General features: G+C 66.7%; 1 protein-coding gene across 3 annotated transcripts; it reads right to left on the bottom strand.

Annotated features, from left to right (window-relative positions):
- Positions 1–2,020: 2,020 nt before the first annotated feature.
- SYT3 (synaptotagmin 3) lies at positions 2,021–15,766 on the bottom strand. 3 transcript variants are annotated; one of them, XM_062176383.1, is made up of 10 exons: positions 15,709–15,766; positions 14,352–14,761; positions 11,464–11,989; positions 10,010–10,385; positions 9,050–9,268; positions 5,777–5,897; positions 5,504–5,675; positions 4,455–4,587; positions 3,481–3,549; positions 2,021–2,485 (listed from the first exon to the last, which is right to left on the bottom strand). In XM_062176383.1, the coding sequence occupies exons 2-9, from the start codon at positions 14,500–14,502 to the stop codon at positions 3,484–3,486; spliced, it is 1,764 nt and encodes a 587-aa protein (XP_062032367.1). In that variant the 5' UTR covers positions 14,503–14,761; positions 15,709–15,766; the 3' UTR covers positions 2,021–2,485; positions 3,481–3,483. The 3 variants fall into 3 exon arrangements, with proteins under 3 accessions (XP_062032367.1, XP_062032368.1, XP_062032366.1); XM_062176384.1 differs by having other exon boundaries at positions 14,352–14,516; positions 15,709–15,742; XM_062176382.1 differs by lacking the exon at positions 15,709–15,766 and having other exon boundaries at positions 14,352–15,405.
- Between the last annotated feature and the right edge of the window lie 670 nt (positions 15,767–16,436).

Raw genomic sequence — 16,436 nt, 5'->3', positions numbered from 1 at the left:
CCACGGCGGAGCCCCCATCACGGAAGCCGGGCGCGTTCCTAAGAGGCCGCAGCGGCGTGGATACACACCAGCCCTCGCCAGAGGCACCGAGCCACCCCGGGGCGGGGAGACGTCATCACCGCTCACCGTCCCCGTGACGTCAGCACGCTCCACACCACGTGCCGTCGGCGCGTTCCGAACGCCGGGGTCGGACTGTGCACTGTGTTGAACTTAGCGGGGCGGCCCGGGAAGCTGACGTCCAGGCTCCCGAGCAGCTGCTTGGCGAGGGGGCTGTGCTGGCTGGAAGCGGAGCCCAACCCTGCTCCCTCGAGTCTTCGTCTCCCGGGACCCGGGAGTCGGCCCTTATTCGGGAAAGGTCCCGGAGATGTGGTTAGGGACCTCCGGTGAGGCCATCCCCGCTGAGGGTTCCCTAAATCCAGCGCCAGGCGTCCTTCAGGAGAGAGGCCGGGAGAGCCCGAGACGGATACGCCTGGGAGCAGGTGCATGGTGCTGACGACCAGGGGCGCTTCCCCCTCAAAGGCTTGGAGGCAGCCAGCCCTGCCCATGCCTGATGTCAGAGAGAGGGGCCAGCGCCTGCAGTGCCGGCATCCTATATGGGCACCGGTTCGAGTCCCGGCTGCTCCACTTCTGCTCCAGCTCTCTGCTATGGCCTGGGAAAGCAGTAGAAGATGGCCCAGGTCCTTGGGCCCCTGCACCCATGTGGGAGACCTGGAAGAAGCTCCTGGCTTCGGATCGGCTCAGCTCTGGCCATTGCGGCCATCTGGGGAATGAACTAGCGGATGGAAGACCTCTCTCCTCTCTCTCTGCCTCTGTGTGACTGCCTTTCAAATAAATAAAATTTTTTTAAAAATTAAAAAAAAAAAAAAACTGAAGAGCATCGGTCTGTTTCCAGCCAGCTGGTCAGTGGAATTTATCCCAGCAGCTCCAGCGGACACAGGGTTGGGACCACTGTCCGTGGCGGACTCTGCGCACGGTGTGTAATGGAAGGCAGGCGTGATGAACTGCTGGCCAGGGCGAGAGGTATTGGGCCTCCGCCTGGAGAGGCTGCCTCACCCACCGCCACCCGGACCTGTCAGAACTGGCCATCAAGGGCCTGAATTCTCCACTGCAGAAGGTCCTGGGGGGCAGCTGGGCCCGTCCCAGGGGAACACGGGCCGGCGGGGGCGGGGGGGAAGGGGAGGAGTCAGCACGGTAGGGGCGGGCCCAGGGGCGGGCTTGCCCAAGGTGGCGTCCAAAGCCCCTGCAGAACCAATCCGAATCCTCTGCGGACCGGTCTGCTGGGGGAGGGAGGGAGGGTCTGCCCGCGGCCACGCAGGGGGCCTGCTAACCCGCAGTTGCACCGTCTTGTGAATTTCCTCTCCCCATGACCTTCCTGGCGCTTCCACTCTGGCAAAGCCCGCACCCCACGCCGGAGCCTAGGAACGCCAGATGCTCACTGTCCCAGAGTGCTTTGCAGCCTGGCTCACCAAAGACTGGCAAGAGAGGGGGAAAAAAAAAAAAGGAGCACAGAAGGGGAGGGGCCTGTCCACACTGCCACAGTGCGAGAACACAAAGGTCCACCAGTGGGTGCCACCAGACGCGCTGTGCCCAGACCGGAAGGGGGGAATCAACTCCGGGTTGGCTGTGTAACAAAAGACCTGTTACGTCAGCACAGGACATGGCTGCTCCTCTGAGCTCCTTCTGTGGGCGTTCTGCCTTCGGTGGCCGGCTCGTGCACCCTGCCAAGGCCCGAGAATGACCGCTGTCCAGCAGAGCGCCCGAGGGGACGTCACTGAGCACCTGGATGCAGCCCCGCCTGCAGTCCCTCTGGGTGCCCCTCTCCCTGTGCCGAGGTCTCCCGGTTCCGTGTGTGGCCTTGGGTTTGCTGTGTCCTCCGATTAGGACGGCCCTGACCCGTAACCACTCCCAGAAGCCGGCGGTCAGATCAAGGACGGTGCGGGCATCGGTCGGAACGCAGAGCTAACGCGCTCCGATCCGGCCGCCCCGGCCCAGGGAGGACAGGGGCCCCGGCACACGCAGACCCACGAGTGTGTTTATTCGGCGTTGAGAGCAGCAGTGGGGGACCGGCCGGACACGAAGGTGGCCCACAGAAGGGGTGAGTGGACACGGTGTGTGTGTGCGTGTCTGGAGTTGTTCGTCACACTCACAGGGAGGACGAAGGCCGGGACACCCCGTCTTCGACAGACAGCAGACAGACAGACACAGGGGGGCTTTGGGGGCAGGGGTCCCCCAGACATGCAGGCCCCCCCTTGCCTCGAGGGGAGCCCCAGGGAAGAGAAGACAGACACAGTGGAGGCTGAATGTCCCCCACCCAGACAGGGGGCTGGGCCAGCCGGGCTCCCACCCTCGGGCCTCCAGGGCCAGGAAGGGCAGGCCCAGGGCTGCCCCGCACCAGCAGCTCGGACGTTATGGCTTTGAGGAGATGAATTCATGGTCCGGGCAGGAGTGGATGGGGTCCTGGTCCGATCCCGGGCCAAGACCAGACCTGCAGGACGGGGCAAGGGATGAGGGGTTGTCGATGGCAAATAATATGCTATGACCCCACTGGGCCGCTCCTCCCTCAGCCAGGGGTGCAGCCCCAACCTCCTCCCTCAGACCCAGGCCCCAACCCCCTCCACCCTCAGACCCAGGGGTCCAGCCCCGGCCTCCTCCCTCAGACCCAGGGGTCCAGCCCTGGCCTCCACCCTCAGACCCAGGGGTCCAGCCCCAGCCTCCTCCCTCTGACCCAGGCCCCGACCCCCTCCACCCTCAGACCCAGGAGTGCAGCCCCAGCCTCCACCCTCAGACCCAGGCCCCGACCCCCTCCACCCTCAGACCCAGGGGTCCAGCCCCAGCCTCCACCCTCAGACCCAGGGGTCCAGCCACAGCCCCTCCTCCCTCAGACCTGGGGGTCCAGCCCCAGCCCTCCTCCCTCAGACCCAGGAGTCCAGCCACAGCCCCTCCTCCCTCAGACCCGGGGGTCCAGCCCCAGCCCTCCTCCCTCAGACCCAGGGGTCCAGCCACAGCCCCTCCTCCCTCAGACGCAGGGTCCAGCCCCAGCCCTCCTCCCTCAAACCACGGGGTCCAGCCCCTCCTCCCTCAGACCCAGGGGTCCAGCCCCGGCCTCCTCCCTCAGACCCAGGGGTCCAGCCCCGGCCTCCACCCTCAGACCCAGGGGTCCAGCCCCGGCCTCCACCCTCAGACCCAGGGGTCCAGCCCCAGCCTCCTCCCTCAGACCCAGGCCCTGACCCCCTCCACCCTCAGACCCAGCGGTCCAGCCCCGGCCTCCTCCCTCAGACCCAGGGGTCCAGCCCCGGCCTCCACCCTCAGACCCAGGGGTCCAGCCCCGGTCTCCACCCTCAGACCCAGGGGTCCAGCCCCAGCCTCCTCCCTCAGACCCAGGCCCTGACCCCCTCCACCCTCAGACCCAGCGGTCCAGCCCCGGCCTCCTCCCTCAGACTCAGGGGTCCAGCCTGCCCCCCGCCCCCGCCAGCTCCTTACCCCTCACTCTGAGTTTTCTTTCTCTGATAGTCCTTTGCTGCCCTTTGTGAAGCTGCTCAAAGTCTTCTCCTGAAAGGGGAGACCCAGAAGGGTCAGGAAGACGGGGGCGGGGGCAGGACAGGGGCCAGGACCCCGAGCACTGAGGGGGGGGACAGGACCCTGAGCAAGACCAAGGAGGAGGGGCGGGAGGCAGAACAGAGGCCAGAACCCCGAGTACTTGGGGGGTGGGGCACGGGACAGGCACCAGGACCCCGAGCACTGGGAGGGCGGGGGGCGGGACAGGGACCAGGACCCGAGCAGCCTCTGCCTGCGCCATCCTCTACAGCACTCATCACCAGCTCTGGGCTGAGGGGCAGTGGGGTTACGACCCCATTCCACAGAATGGGGAAACTGAGGCATAGAAGGCAAAGTCCCTGCGCATGTGAGGGGTGAGGGGCGGACCCTGCGGGGCCCCAGAGGGGCTGTGGCTTTGTCCCGGGGCGCTGGACAGCTGTGGGGGTGGAGAGACTCTGGGGCCACCTGCAGCCTGGCCGCGGCTTCCTGGCTTTGGATCAGCCCAGCTCTGGCCGTTGTGGCCATCTGGGGAGTGACCAGCGGATGGAAGACCTCTCTGTGTCTCTCTGTCTCTCTCTCTCTCTCTTCCTCTGCCTTTCAAATAAATAAATAATTTTAAAAAATACAAATCGCTGCCCCAAACAATCCACAGCCACACACCGGCTGGTGCCCCACCAAGCCGTCACTCGGAATTCAGCCGCTCTCTGGCTTTTTGGTCTTACTGGGAGCGACCCCATCAGTCGCGCTTTCCCGGCCGGGACCCCTGTGCCTTTCTTGCCGTCCACGGAGAGGCGCGCGTGACCAAGCTGTGATCTTACAGATTTTAAGTTGTATTCGTTTGAAGGTGATCAGACGCCTGAGACCCCGGTCTGGTCTTTGTGCACTCCCGGGGCGTGGACCCCGGCCCCGGCGCCACTCACCTCCACCAGCTGGTGCCAGTGCTCCACGGGCTTGCGTGGATTGGCCAGCATCTCGGCCCAGTGCTCGCGGCCGTGCGGGTCGGCGGCGTCGGGGCCCACGCGGCACACGCCGATCACCTCGTTGTGCCCGATACTGGCGGGGGGGACAAGGGAATGAGGGGCGGGCCCAGCCACCGGCCCCGCCACGTGCGCCCTGTGTGCCCCGCCCTGTTGCCGGCCCCGCCCACCGCCGTCCCCGCCCCGTCCCCGTGGGCATTGAGTGCCCCGGCACCCCCAGCCCCCCACACCGTGTGCCCTGTGTGCCCCGACCAGCAGCCGGCCCCGTCCCGTGGGCCCTGTGGGCCACTGTCCACCGCCGGCCCTGCCCCGTCCTCGTGGCACTGAGTGCTCCGGCCCCGCCCCGCCCCGGCCCCGCCCAGCCTCCAGTCCCGCCCCGGCCCCGTCCAGTCACCAGCCTTGCCCAGCCGCCGGCCCCGCCCTGGGCTCTGGGCGCCCCGCCCCATGTGCCCTGACTACGCTGGCCCCGCCCCGTGGGCCCTGTGCGCCCCGCCCCATGGGCCCTGTGTGCCCCGCCCAGCAGCCGGCCCTGCCCCCTGGGCCCTGTGGGCCACTGTCCACCGCCGGCCCGGCCCCGCCCCTGTGGGCACTGGGTGCCCCGGCCCCGCCCCGGCCCCACGCAGCCTCCAGTCCCGCCCCAGCCCCGCCCAGTCACCGGCCCCGCCCTGGGCTCTGTGCGCCCCGCCCCATGTGCCCTGACTACGCTGGCCCCGCCCCGTGGGCCCTGTGCGCCCCGCCCCATGGGCCCTGTGTGCCCCGCCCAGCAGCCGGCCCCGCCCCGCCCCCGTGGGCACTGGGTGCCCCGGCCCCGCCCCGCCCCGGCCCCGCCCAGCCTCCAGTCCCGCCCCGGCCCCCGCCCAGTCACCAGCCTCGCCCAGCCGCCGGCCCCGCCCTGGGCTCTGGGCGCCCCGCCCCGTGAGCCCTGACTACGCCGGCCCCGCCCACCGCCGGCCCCGCCCCGCCCCGTGGCCCCGCCCCGCCGGCGCCCTCACCAGTCGTAGTCCACCACGGCGATGCTGAGCCCCACGCTCTCCACGCTCTCGGGCGCCACGTCGAACACCAGCGCCTCGTTGTACGTGGGGTTCAGCGTGTTCTTCTTGATGGAGGTTTTCCGCTTCTTCAGACGCCGCCCCTCGCTGATCAGAGAGGCCTTCACATAGGGGTCTGGGGGCCGAACGGAGAGGCCTCAACAGCGACTCCCCCTCCGCCGCGGGGGGCAGGCCGCCCGGGACCCCCGCCCCGCCCCCACCTCGTGGGGGACCCACCTGAGAAGCCGGTGAGGTCCATCGCTTTGAGGTTAGAGGCTTTGATGATGGTCACGGTGAGGCGCCCGGCCGTGGGGAGGTAGCAGAGCGAGAAGTTGAGCTCCCCGAGGTCCGCCTTCTCCTGCAGCCGGGGACAGAGGTTCAGCGCCGCCTGCCTCAGTCTCCCCAGCCGGCTCTCCCCACTCTGATCCACCTAACAGCCTGACTCTGCGCCAGCCTGGTGATTCCCGCCGCAGCTGCCCGGCCGTCAAAGCCCGTTTGTTCTACAGAGCGCATGGGAAGAGGCGCGGGCCAGAGGTGGGGGGAGGGCTGGTGGTGGAGGGCTAAGGATGACATCTAGAGCTACAGCGAGTTCCAGAGAGAAAGTGACGGAGCCCCAGAGAGGGGACAGACACCCAGAGAGAGGACAGAGACCCAGAGAGAGGACAGAGACTCAGAGAGAGGGGACAGAGACCCAGAGAGAGAGGGGACAGAGACCCAGAGAGAGAGGGGGGACAGAGACCCAGAGAGAGGGGACAGAGACCCAGAGAGAGGGGACAGACACCCAGAGAGGGGACAGAGACCCAGAGGGGGGGCAGAGACCCAGAGAGAGGGGACAGAGACCCAGAGAGAGGACAGAGACCCAGAGAGAGAGGGGCAGAGACCCAGAGAGAGGGGGCAGAGACCTGGGGGGGACAGAGACCCAGAGAGAGAGGGGACAGAGACCCAGAGAGAGAGGGGACAGAGACCCAGAGAGAGGACAGAGACCCAGAGAGAGAGGGGCAGAGACCCAGAGAGAGGGGGCAGAGACCTGGGGGGGACAGAGACCCAGAGAGAGAGGGGACAGAGACCGAGAGAGAGAGGGGACAGAGACCCAGAGAGAGGGGACAGAGACCCAGAGAGAGGACAGAGACCCAGAGAGAGGGGACAGAGCCCCAGAGAGAGGACAGAGACCCAGAGAGAGGGGACAGAGCCCCAGAGAGAGGACAGAGACCCAGAGAGAGGACAGAGACCCAGAGAGAGGGGGGACAGAGACCCAGAGAGAGGGGGACAGAGACCCAGAGAGAGGACAGAGACCCAGAGAGAGAGGGGCAGAGACCCAGAGAGAGGGGACAGAGACCCGGGGGGGGGGACAGAGACCCAGAGAGAGGGGACAGAGCCCCAGAGAGAGGGGACAGAGACCCAGAGAGAGGGGACAGAGCCCCAGAGAGAGGACAGAGACCCAGAGGGGGGACAGAGACCCAGAGAGAGAGGACAGAGACCCAGAGAGAGAGAGGACAGAGACCCAGGGGGGACAGAGACCCAGAGAGGGGACAGAGACCCAGAGAGGTGGACAGAGACCCAGAGAGAGAGGGGACAGAGACCCAGAGAGAGAGGGGGGACAGAGACCCAGAGAGAGGGGACAGAGCCCCAGAGAGAGGACAGAGACCCAAAGAGAGAGGGGACAGAGACCCAGAGAGGGGACAGAGACCCAGAGAGGTGGACAGAGACCCAGAGAGAGAGGGGACAGAGACCCAGAGAGAGAGGGGGGACAGAGACCCAGAGAGAGGGGGGACAGAGACCCAGAGAGAGGACAGAGACCCAGAGGGGGGACAGAGACCCAGAGAGAGAGGACAGAGACCCAGAGAGAGGGGGGGACAGAGACCCAAAGAGAGGGGGGACAGAGACCCAGAGAGAGGACAGAGACCCAGAGAGAGAGGACAGAGACCCAGAGAGAGGGGGGACAGAGACCCAGAGAGAGGACAGAGACCCAGAGAGGGGACAGAGACCCAGAGAGAGAGGGGACAGAGACCCGGAGAGAGGGGACAGAGACCCGGAAAGAGAGGACAGAGACGGGGGGGGCAGAGACCCAGAGAGAGGACAGAGACCCAGAGAGAGAGGACAGAGACCCAGAGAGAGGGGGGACAGAGACCCAAAGAGAGGGGGGACAGAGACCCAGAGAGAGGACAGAGACCCAGAGAGAGAGGACAGAGACCCAGAGAGAGAGGGGACAGAGACCCGGAGAGAGGGGACAGAGACCCGGAAAGAGAGGACAGAGACGGGGGGGGGCAGAGACCCAGAGAGAGGACAGAGACCCAGAGAGGGGGGGACAGAGACCCAGAGAGGGGACAGAGACTCAGAGAGAGAGGACAGAGCCCCAGAGAGAGGGGGGACAGAGACCCAGAGAGGGGACAGAGACCCAGAGAGGGGGGGACAGAGACCCAGAGAGGGGACAGAGACCCAGAGAGAGAGGACAGAGCCCCAGAGAGAGGGGGGACAGAGACCCAGAGAGAGAGGACAGAGACCCAGAGAGAGAGGGGACAGAGACCCGGAGAGAGAGGACAGAGACGGGGCGGGGCAGAGACCCAGAGAGAGAGGACAGAGACCTAGAGAGAGAGGACAGAGACCCAGAGGGGGGACAGAGACTGAGAGAGAGAGTGGGACAGAGACCCAGAGGGGGTACAGGGACCCAGAGAGAGGGGACAGAGACCCAGAAAGAGGGGACAGAGACCCAAAGAGAGGGGGGACAGAGCCCCAGAGAGAAGGGGGACAGAGCCCCAGAGGGGGGGGACAGAGACCCAGAGAGAGGGGACAGAGACCCAGAGAGAGGGGGGACAGAGACCCAGAGAGAGGGGGGACAGAGACCCAGAGAGAGGGGACAGAGACCCAGAGGGGGGACAGAGACCCAGGGGGGGGGGCAGAGACCCAGAGAGGGTACAGACACCCAGAGAGAGGGGACGGAGACCCAGAGAGAGGGGGACGGAGACCCAGAGAGAGAGAGGGAACAGAGACGCAGAGAGAGGGGACAGAGACTCGGGGGGGGGGCAGAGATCCAGAGAGAGAGGGGGGACAGAGACCCTGAGGGGGGACAGGGACCCAGAGAGGGAGGGGACAGGGACCCAGAGAGAGGGGAGACCAAGTCCTGGGGGTCAGAGAATAGAGCACTGGGGACAGAGCCGGGGGCAGCAGCAGAGCGAGTGGACAGGCAGACCTAGAGAAAAGTGCAGCTTGAGACTCACTGCCCCTGGCCGAGAGAGAGAGAGAGAGAGAGAGAGAGAGAGAGAGAGAGAGAGAGAGAGAGAGAGGAGAGCCACGCAGGGCTCCGGGAAGTGTAGGCCCTGCAAGGTGCGAGGTTGGCGCGTGGGGGAGCTGAGGGGCGGGAGGGCAGGTGTCCTCAGATGCCAGCGCGTGCAGAGTCGGGAGCCCTGGCCCGGGCGGCCCCCACCTCACAGACAGCCAGGCTCAGTGCGATGCCTGGGTGGGGCGGAGAAGCGAGGGAGCCCGGGGAGGGGCGCGGGCCGCAGGGCCACTGACCGAGCCGCCCTCCACGATGTCCCTCCAGAGCGGGCGGTCGGGGGGCTGCTCAGCCAGCTCCAGGAGGTTGTCCAGCACCACCTGCCCGATGAGGTCGTGCCGCGAGAAGCGGTCGAAGTCGTAGACGCTGAAGTGCAGTTTGCGCTGGGCCAGCTCCGCCAGGGGCACCGAGAACTGAAACGTCTCGTTGAAGACGGGGTTCAGGGTCTTCCTGTGCACCTGGCGGGGCGGGAGAGAGCGAGAGACAAAGACCATGTCCCAGCCTCCTCCCTCAGACATAGGGGTCCAGCCCAGCGCCTCCTCTTATAGACCCGGGGTCCAGCCCAGCCCTCCTCTTATAGACCCAGGGTCCAGCCCAGCCCTCCTCTTATAGACCCAGGGGTCCAGCCCCAGCCCTCCTCCCTCAGACACGGGAGTCCAGCCCAGTGCCTCCTCCCTCAGACCCAGGGGTCCAGCCCAGCCTCCTCTTATAGACCCGGGGTCCAGCCCAGCCCCTCCTCCCTCAGACCCAGGGGTCCAGCCCAGCCCCTCCTCCCTCAGACCCGGCAGTCCAGCCCAGCCCTCCTCCCTCAGACCCAGGGGTCCAGCCCAGCGCCTCCTCCCTCAGACCCAGAGGTCCAGCCCCAGCCCTCCTCCCTCAGACCTGGGAGTCCAGCCCAGCGCCTCCTCCCTCAGTCCCAGGAGCCCAACCCCTCCTCCCTCAGGGGTCCAGGCTCAGCCCTCCTCCCTCAGACCCAGGGGTCTAGGCCCAGCCCTCCTCCCTCAGACTCAGGGGTCCAGCCCAGCCCCTCCTCCCTCTCCCCGGAGTCCAGCCCAGCGCCTCCTCCCTCAGACCCAGGGGTCTAGGCCCAGCCTTCCTCCCTCAGACTCAGGGGTCCAGCCCAGCCCCTCCTCCCTCTACCTGGGAGTCCAGCCCCAGCCCTCCTCCCTCTCCCCGGGAGTCCAGCCCAGCGCCCGGACCTTGGTCTGGAACTTCTTCTTGCGGTCAGGCAGCAGGTAGATCTTGACATAGGGGTCGGAGAAGCCATTGGAGTCCTTGGCGGGGAGGTCCAGGGCCTGCAGGATCCGGACCACCAGCTGGTCGGAGCCGTAGAGGTACCGCAGGGCGAAGCTGATGCGGCCGCAGGGCGCCCCCGCGTCCCCGGCGCCCCCGCCGCCCCGCCGGCCCCCGGGGCCGGTCCCCTGGTACAGCTCCGGCTTGATCTGCCCGATGAGCTTGGCTTTTTCCTCGCCGCCCGGCAGGGGTAAGGGTAGGGCGGGCGGCCGCTCCTCACTGCTCGGGTCCGCCTGGGTGGTGAGAGTCTGCTGGGTGAGGGGCCGGGGCAGAGCTGGGTACCTTGGGGAGACCAGGGCGGGGTGAGTGGCTCCATGGGCGCCCAGAAGCCCCGCCTCTCCCTCGTACCCCACCCCTACAGATCCCTCCCTCTGCTCAGGGCTGCCCCTGGACAAGGCCCCTGTGCCCTCTTCCTCTCGGCCTCCCCACCCCCACTTCCACACTGGCCCCAGCCCCCGCGCCCCCTTCCAGGAGCGTCCTCTGCCCTCAGTCTGTGCACCCAGAGTAAGTGCGCCAGGGCCCCCCGCGGCCAGGCCCCTTGAGCTCCCTTCCGCCTCCACCCTCTGTCCTGCTCCCCACCCCGCACTGCCCCAGACCCAGCTGCGGCCTTGCGCCCTCCTGCCTGGGCACCTGTCTCTCCCTCCAGTCCACCCCACCCCTCGTGGCCACTTCTCACCCAGCACTGGCCCTGTCTCTCCTCCACCCCAGCCCCTCAGCCACGTGTCCGGGAGCTGGGATCCACCCCCAGGCAGCGGGGACCGTGCACTGCGCTCCCTAGCACCTGGAAGGCCAGCTCATCTCCCCTGGCTCTCAGTGAGGCACCTCCCCCTCCAGGAAGCCCCCCTCCTCCACCCAGCCCCCTGAGCTGTTTGACTGCCTGGCTGCCCCGAGGCCGCCGACCTTGGCCATGGGAGCAGGCCTGGGGGGGGGGGCTTCAGATAGTTCGTGGAAAATGCATATTATTAAAAAAACAACAATTAGGCATGGATTCAGAACTGTGTTGCACCAAAATAAACTTATTTTTAAATTCTGCGTTTCCACGAACTTTTCGAAGCCCCTCGTAGTAGGAGCTCAATAAACAAGAGCGAAACAAGGGACGACGAAGAAATGGACTCCAGGCCCCACTGGGGTCCTGGCCTCCCTTGGGTCCGCTCCCCACTCCGTCCACTTTCCTGCCCCCAGCCTCCTCTTCCGTCCGGGCTCAGGCCCTCAGCCCCTCCTCCCGGCCCCGTCACCCCGGAGACCCACAGGCACACATCTCAGCCCCCTCTCCCCACCACCAGAGGAGCCACAGATGGGAAACAGGCACAGGGGAGAACCAGAGGCCCACAGTGGACCCCAGCCCAGGCGCCCTGCTCACCTGGTGCTGGGTGCCAGGCTTGTGACCTGCTGATGCGACTGGGCACTGGGCAGGCTCCCGCCGCTGGGGGGCAGCAGGAGCGGCCCGGAGCCTGCCCCGCCCTCGGAGGGCAGCTCGGGGGACGTCTGGCTTGGTTTGACCCCAGCGGCCACCACAGTTGCGGCTGCCTCTGGGTATGAGTCCATGTCCAGGTAGGGGGGTTCTGGGGGCTCCGAGCCCCCTCGGCCGCCTGGCTCCAGCAGCTCGGCAAAGGGCGGGTGGTGGGTGGTGTGGGCATGGTGGTGCGGACCACCCAGCAGAGGGTGGCCACCCAGGCCGGCCCCCAGGTGGTGCCCGCCGCCCCCCACCAGGCCCGCCAGCCCCACCCCAGGGCCTAGGTCTTTGCGCAGGGGGCCGCCGCCCACCGCTGAGCCGCCCTTGTCCCTCCAGGGCACCCAGCACAGCTTCCAGGACACAAAGAGGGAGACGCCCAGGAGCACGATGCCACAGAAGGTCACGATGACGGACAGCAGGCTCACGGAGATGTCTGCACGAAAGACAGGTGTGGGGTCGGAGGGCGCCTCCCGCGGGTGCTGTCCCCCGAGCGCCAGCCCTCGGCCTTTGCCCCGCGCATCCCTTCAGCGCCACGACCCCGTGGGGCAGGGGTTCCCCTGTGGCCGTGCCGCAGACCGGGCAGCTCCGGCCCAGGGAGTCATACGAGTTTTCACGGATAGGAAATGACAGATCCAGGACTGGAGTGCGCCGTCTGTCTCCAGGTGTCACTCTGCCCATCGCTAGGCCACAGAGGACCCAGCAGCCGACGTAGGGCCAGGCCCCTCCCCCACAGAGTGCTCCCAGAGGCACGGCACCCTTAGGCAGTCGCTGGGCGGCCCTGGGAACACATCCTGACCCCCCTGAGCCGTGTGCTCCCCATTTGCCGAGTAGAAAAACCCAGCCCTGCCCCTTACGGCGGTTGGAGGGGATGCAGGAGGCCAGAGGCACATGGGACGGGACGGCAGGCATCAGCCGGGGGGTGGCTCAGCATCCCACGTCCCAGAGCCCGACAGGCACCTCGCGAGGCTGGCATCGTGACCAACGCCCTTTTCCGCAGAAAGAGACCGAGGTCGACAGGCACGAAACCGCCTGCCCGAAGTCGCAGAGCCTGCCCGCGGCCCTCGCACCTCCACCGCCCAGTGGACGGCGGCACAGACGAGCCTTCTTGGACAGTGACGCGTCCTAACGCTGCCGCTGCACGCAGCCGGCCCCTCTGAGTGCCCAGGATGTGTTAACCCAGGAGTGGGGTTTTCCAAGTGACCGTCACGGGAGTCTTTGTTTTGCAAAGACGGGGACAGTCCCTTCTCTCTCTAGACGGTGGGTTCGGGCAGAGAAGCAGGTAGTCCGGACAGCTGAGTTCCGGGGACGCGGTGGGAAGGTGCTGCCCGGAGAAGCCACAGCAGAGCGTGGCCCTAATCCCCACGGGAATCTGCGACCTAGGGGCCACTTACCCCATGTCGCAAATGATGAAACCAAGGCCCTGCAAGGGAGCAGGTGACCCTGCAGGACAGGCAGTGGGCGCTGGCAGACGCGTCTTGCGTCTCCTACCTCCCTGACGCAGGGAGCTCCTGCCCAAGTGGCCCAGGCCTGCCGAGGGATCTGGAGGCCGGCGGAGGATGTGAGTAGCCTCCGGAACACGGGAAGCATTGAAGAGAGGGTGGCTTGGGAGGAAAGTTAGCCAGACGCCTTCCTCCGCTCCGGCCTGAGCCAGACCCTGTCCGAGTCCAAGCGTGGAGCCTTGCAGGCCTCAGAAGTTTCCCTTTGCCATGTGTGCAAACCACTGAGCTGCCTGGGCTCGGGGGGGGGGGGGTGTCGTGTCGCCGTGTGGGCACGTTCGCTTTGCTCCCGATCAGCTCCCAGGAGGAATGGGAGGCCGCAATGGCCAGACTGAAGCAGGGAGCAGCTTCCCGGGGTCTCCCACGTGCGTTCAGGGGCCCAGGAACCCAGGCCGCCCTCCGCTGCTTCCCCAGGCACCTCGGCAGGGAGCTGGGTGGGAAGCGGAGCAGCCAGGACTGGAACAGGAACTCATGGGGCAGGCCGGTGCCGCGGTCGGCGGCTTTGACTACGCCGCAGCCCGGGAAGACAGGCACGTTCGTTACCCCCGTTTGCCAGATGAATGGACAGAGGTATGGAGGAGTCTCATATCCAGAGTCATCCAGTTTGGGACTGGCACTGTGGCGTAGCGGGTAAAACCGCTGCCCGTGACAGCAGCATCCCATACGGGCACTGGTTCGAGGCCCGGCTGCTCCACTTCCCACCCAGCTCCCTGCTGTGGCCTGGGAAAAGCAGTAGAAGATGGCCCAGGTGCTTGGGCCCCTGCACCTGCGTGGGAGACCCAGAGGAAGCTCCTGGCTCCTGGCTTCAGCCTGGCTCAGCCCTGGCCATCTGGGGAGTGAACCAGCGGATGGAAGACCTCTCTCCCTCTCTCTCTCTCTCTCTCTCTCTTTCTCTTTCTCTCTTTCTCTCTGTCTCTCTAGCTCTGACTTTCAAATAAACAAATACATCTTAAAAAGCCATCCAGTTGGAAAGTGGGGGTCGGGGGGTTTCAACCCCAACCATTCAGACAATCTGACTCAACAGCCTAAGCTTTGACCACGATGTGAGATGCACACCGATATCTAGAGGGGTGTTGGTGGCATTGTGGGGAGGCCCACAGGGAAAAAAAAAACACTCGAAAGGTCAGGGGTCAAGGGGACCACACAGCTGCTTCTCCCGAAATCAGAGGTTTCGTGGAGGCCAGCGGCAGGCTGGGCGGAGGTGAGACTAAGAGGGACTGGCCACTCTGAATCTCCACAGATCACGGCCATTGTAGGGGCAGGGGGGCAGCCGAGACAGCCGGGGGGGGGGGTGCTGACCTGCATCCGGGCCCCGGGGATAGCCTCGGATCCGCAGTTCCTCGAACTCCTGGCACCTGTCGTTGGTGTCAGCGTCTCGGACCCGGGCGCAGAGGTCCGAGACCAGGATGAGCGCCCGGCGGCACAGGTCGTCCTCGTAGTCTCCGGACATGGCGGCCCTCTGTCCTGAGCGTGGGAGGGCCAGGACAAGGGCACGGCGGGGAATGGGGCGGGGCAGAGGGGTGGGCAGGCGTGCAGAGATGAGGTGGGCAGAGAGAGAGTGGAGGAGGACGGGCCACAGGGACGGAAATCCGAGGCAGAAGGCAAGGGGCCAGGTGTCAGAGGGGGAGGGGGATGGGGAAAAGGCAGTTAGGAGCAGGGAGCCCCCAAGAGGGGCATTTGAGGTGGGCAGGCAAGGGCCAGGCGCAGGGCTTGGATGGGTGCGAGTGGACACGGAGATGGAGGAAGGGCAAGTAGGACAAGCAGACAAGGACACAAAGGTCAGGGCTGTGCAGACGAAGGGGCAGCACTTAGGGAGAGACAGACGAGGCGACAGCTGTCCATCCCCCATTCGCTCATTCAGTCACTCTACAAACGTCCACCCAGCACCAGCTCCGTGCCAGGCACTGGTGTGCATCCACACCACCACCCAGGACACGCTTGGGCTGCGAGAACCCCTCTCCCAACAGAGACAGCTGGGCCACCTGCCACAGAGGAGCGGGGTGAGGGGGCTGTGGGCAGTGGGGCCGGGGCAGGGAAAGGCAGCAGGAACAGCAGGGCTTAGGGTTGGAGAAGTGAGAGGGAGGCCAGATCGGGGTAGATGGCGAGAGAACCAGGACACAGGGGTGCTCGCGGGAGGGGAGACCGGGACCGGGCAGCTGTGTGTCCTGGGAGCTGGATGGGGGGTGGGGGGCAGAGGTGGGGACCAGAGTGAAGGAGACATAAACAGGCCATGCCGGAGCCCAGGAGGGAGGCAGAGACGAACAGGGGGTGAGTCGAGGATTGTGGCTTGGGGTGGACAGCAGCAAGGAAGTGCCCGTGAGCGGCTGGTGGGGGACAGGGCGGGCAGAGGGGCGGTGGCGGGGGCCGGCGGGGGTGTGGGCCGCAACAGCGAGCAGGTGCAGGAATGGACAGAGCACGGGTGGCTGGGTCCACAGACGGGGCAGCCGGGCTGTCCAGTAGGGAAGGATGGACAGGGGCCGGGAGAGAGAGGTGGACGTGGGGAGAGGGGAATTCATGACACACGGCTTGGGGCTGGCATCCGGGCTGGGCTGGTGGGGAGACGGGGGTGGGGGGGCAGACAGATCAGGGCTCAGAGGTGGACAGGTGTCGTGGTGGTGCTGCAGGCCGGGACCGAGACGGGCATGCTCCGACTCACCTGCGCTTATCGCTGCCGGGTCCTGGGAGGCAGCCGAGGCGGCGGCTGGCGGCAGCCCATCGGGCTTGCGGGGCGGCAAGGGGCTGCAGACCCGTCCCCACGCGCCGGGTGCCGGCGACAGGGGATGTCTGATCGGAGGGCCGACGTCGGGAGAAAAGCTCAGCTCAAGCCTCACATCTTGCCCTGCGCTGCCAGCTGCCCGACCCGGGGCGACCCCCGGGGGGTCCGGCCGCCCCCTCCCGCCTCCGGGCCCCCCAGCTCCCGTTATGGCTTAGGGACTACAATTCCCGGCAGGCTTCGCGCTCTCACTGCTACTACGGCTCATAGACCCGGCTCCGCAGGGGCTGCTGGGAGTTGAAGTCTTTAATGCCTCTCCGGGCTGCAGCGAGGATGCTTTTTTTTTTTAAGTGTGTGTGGGGGGGGTTAAGATGCCGGGGTCCCAAGACGCTGCAGGGGAGGGGAACGGTGTCCAGGACTTCGGAAGGGCGCAGTTCTGAGTCTTTAGGGGCCATGGGTTGGATAAACGTGCCCCACGCCCTAGGGACGGGTGGGCGAGGGGTGGGGTACGCCCAGGTGTCTCGGGACCCCCCCACCTTCCAGGGCCACGTGCCCCTCCCCCGAGAGCGCCGCAGCGCTCGCACTGCCGGGCCCCGGAGCCGCGCTCCTCTGCCGCGGTCCCCGCGCCCGCGCTCCGGGGCCGCCCCCCGGGGTCGGACTGGGGCGGGGGC

This window comes from Lepus europaeus, chromosome 19 (genome assembly GCF_033115175.1).
Source record: "Lepus europaeus isolate LE1 chromosome 19, mLepTim1.pri, whole genome shotgun sequence".
Taxonomy (NCBI): domain Eukaryota; kingdom Metazoa; phylum Chordata; class Mammalia; order Lagomorpha; family Leporidae; genus Lepus; species Lepus europaeus.
This window is presented reverse-complemented; position numbering and strand designations above follow the sequence as displayed.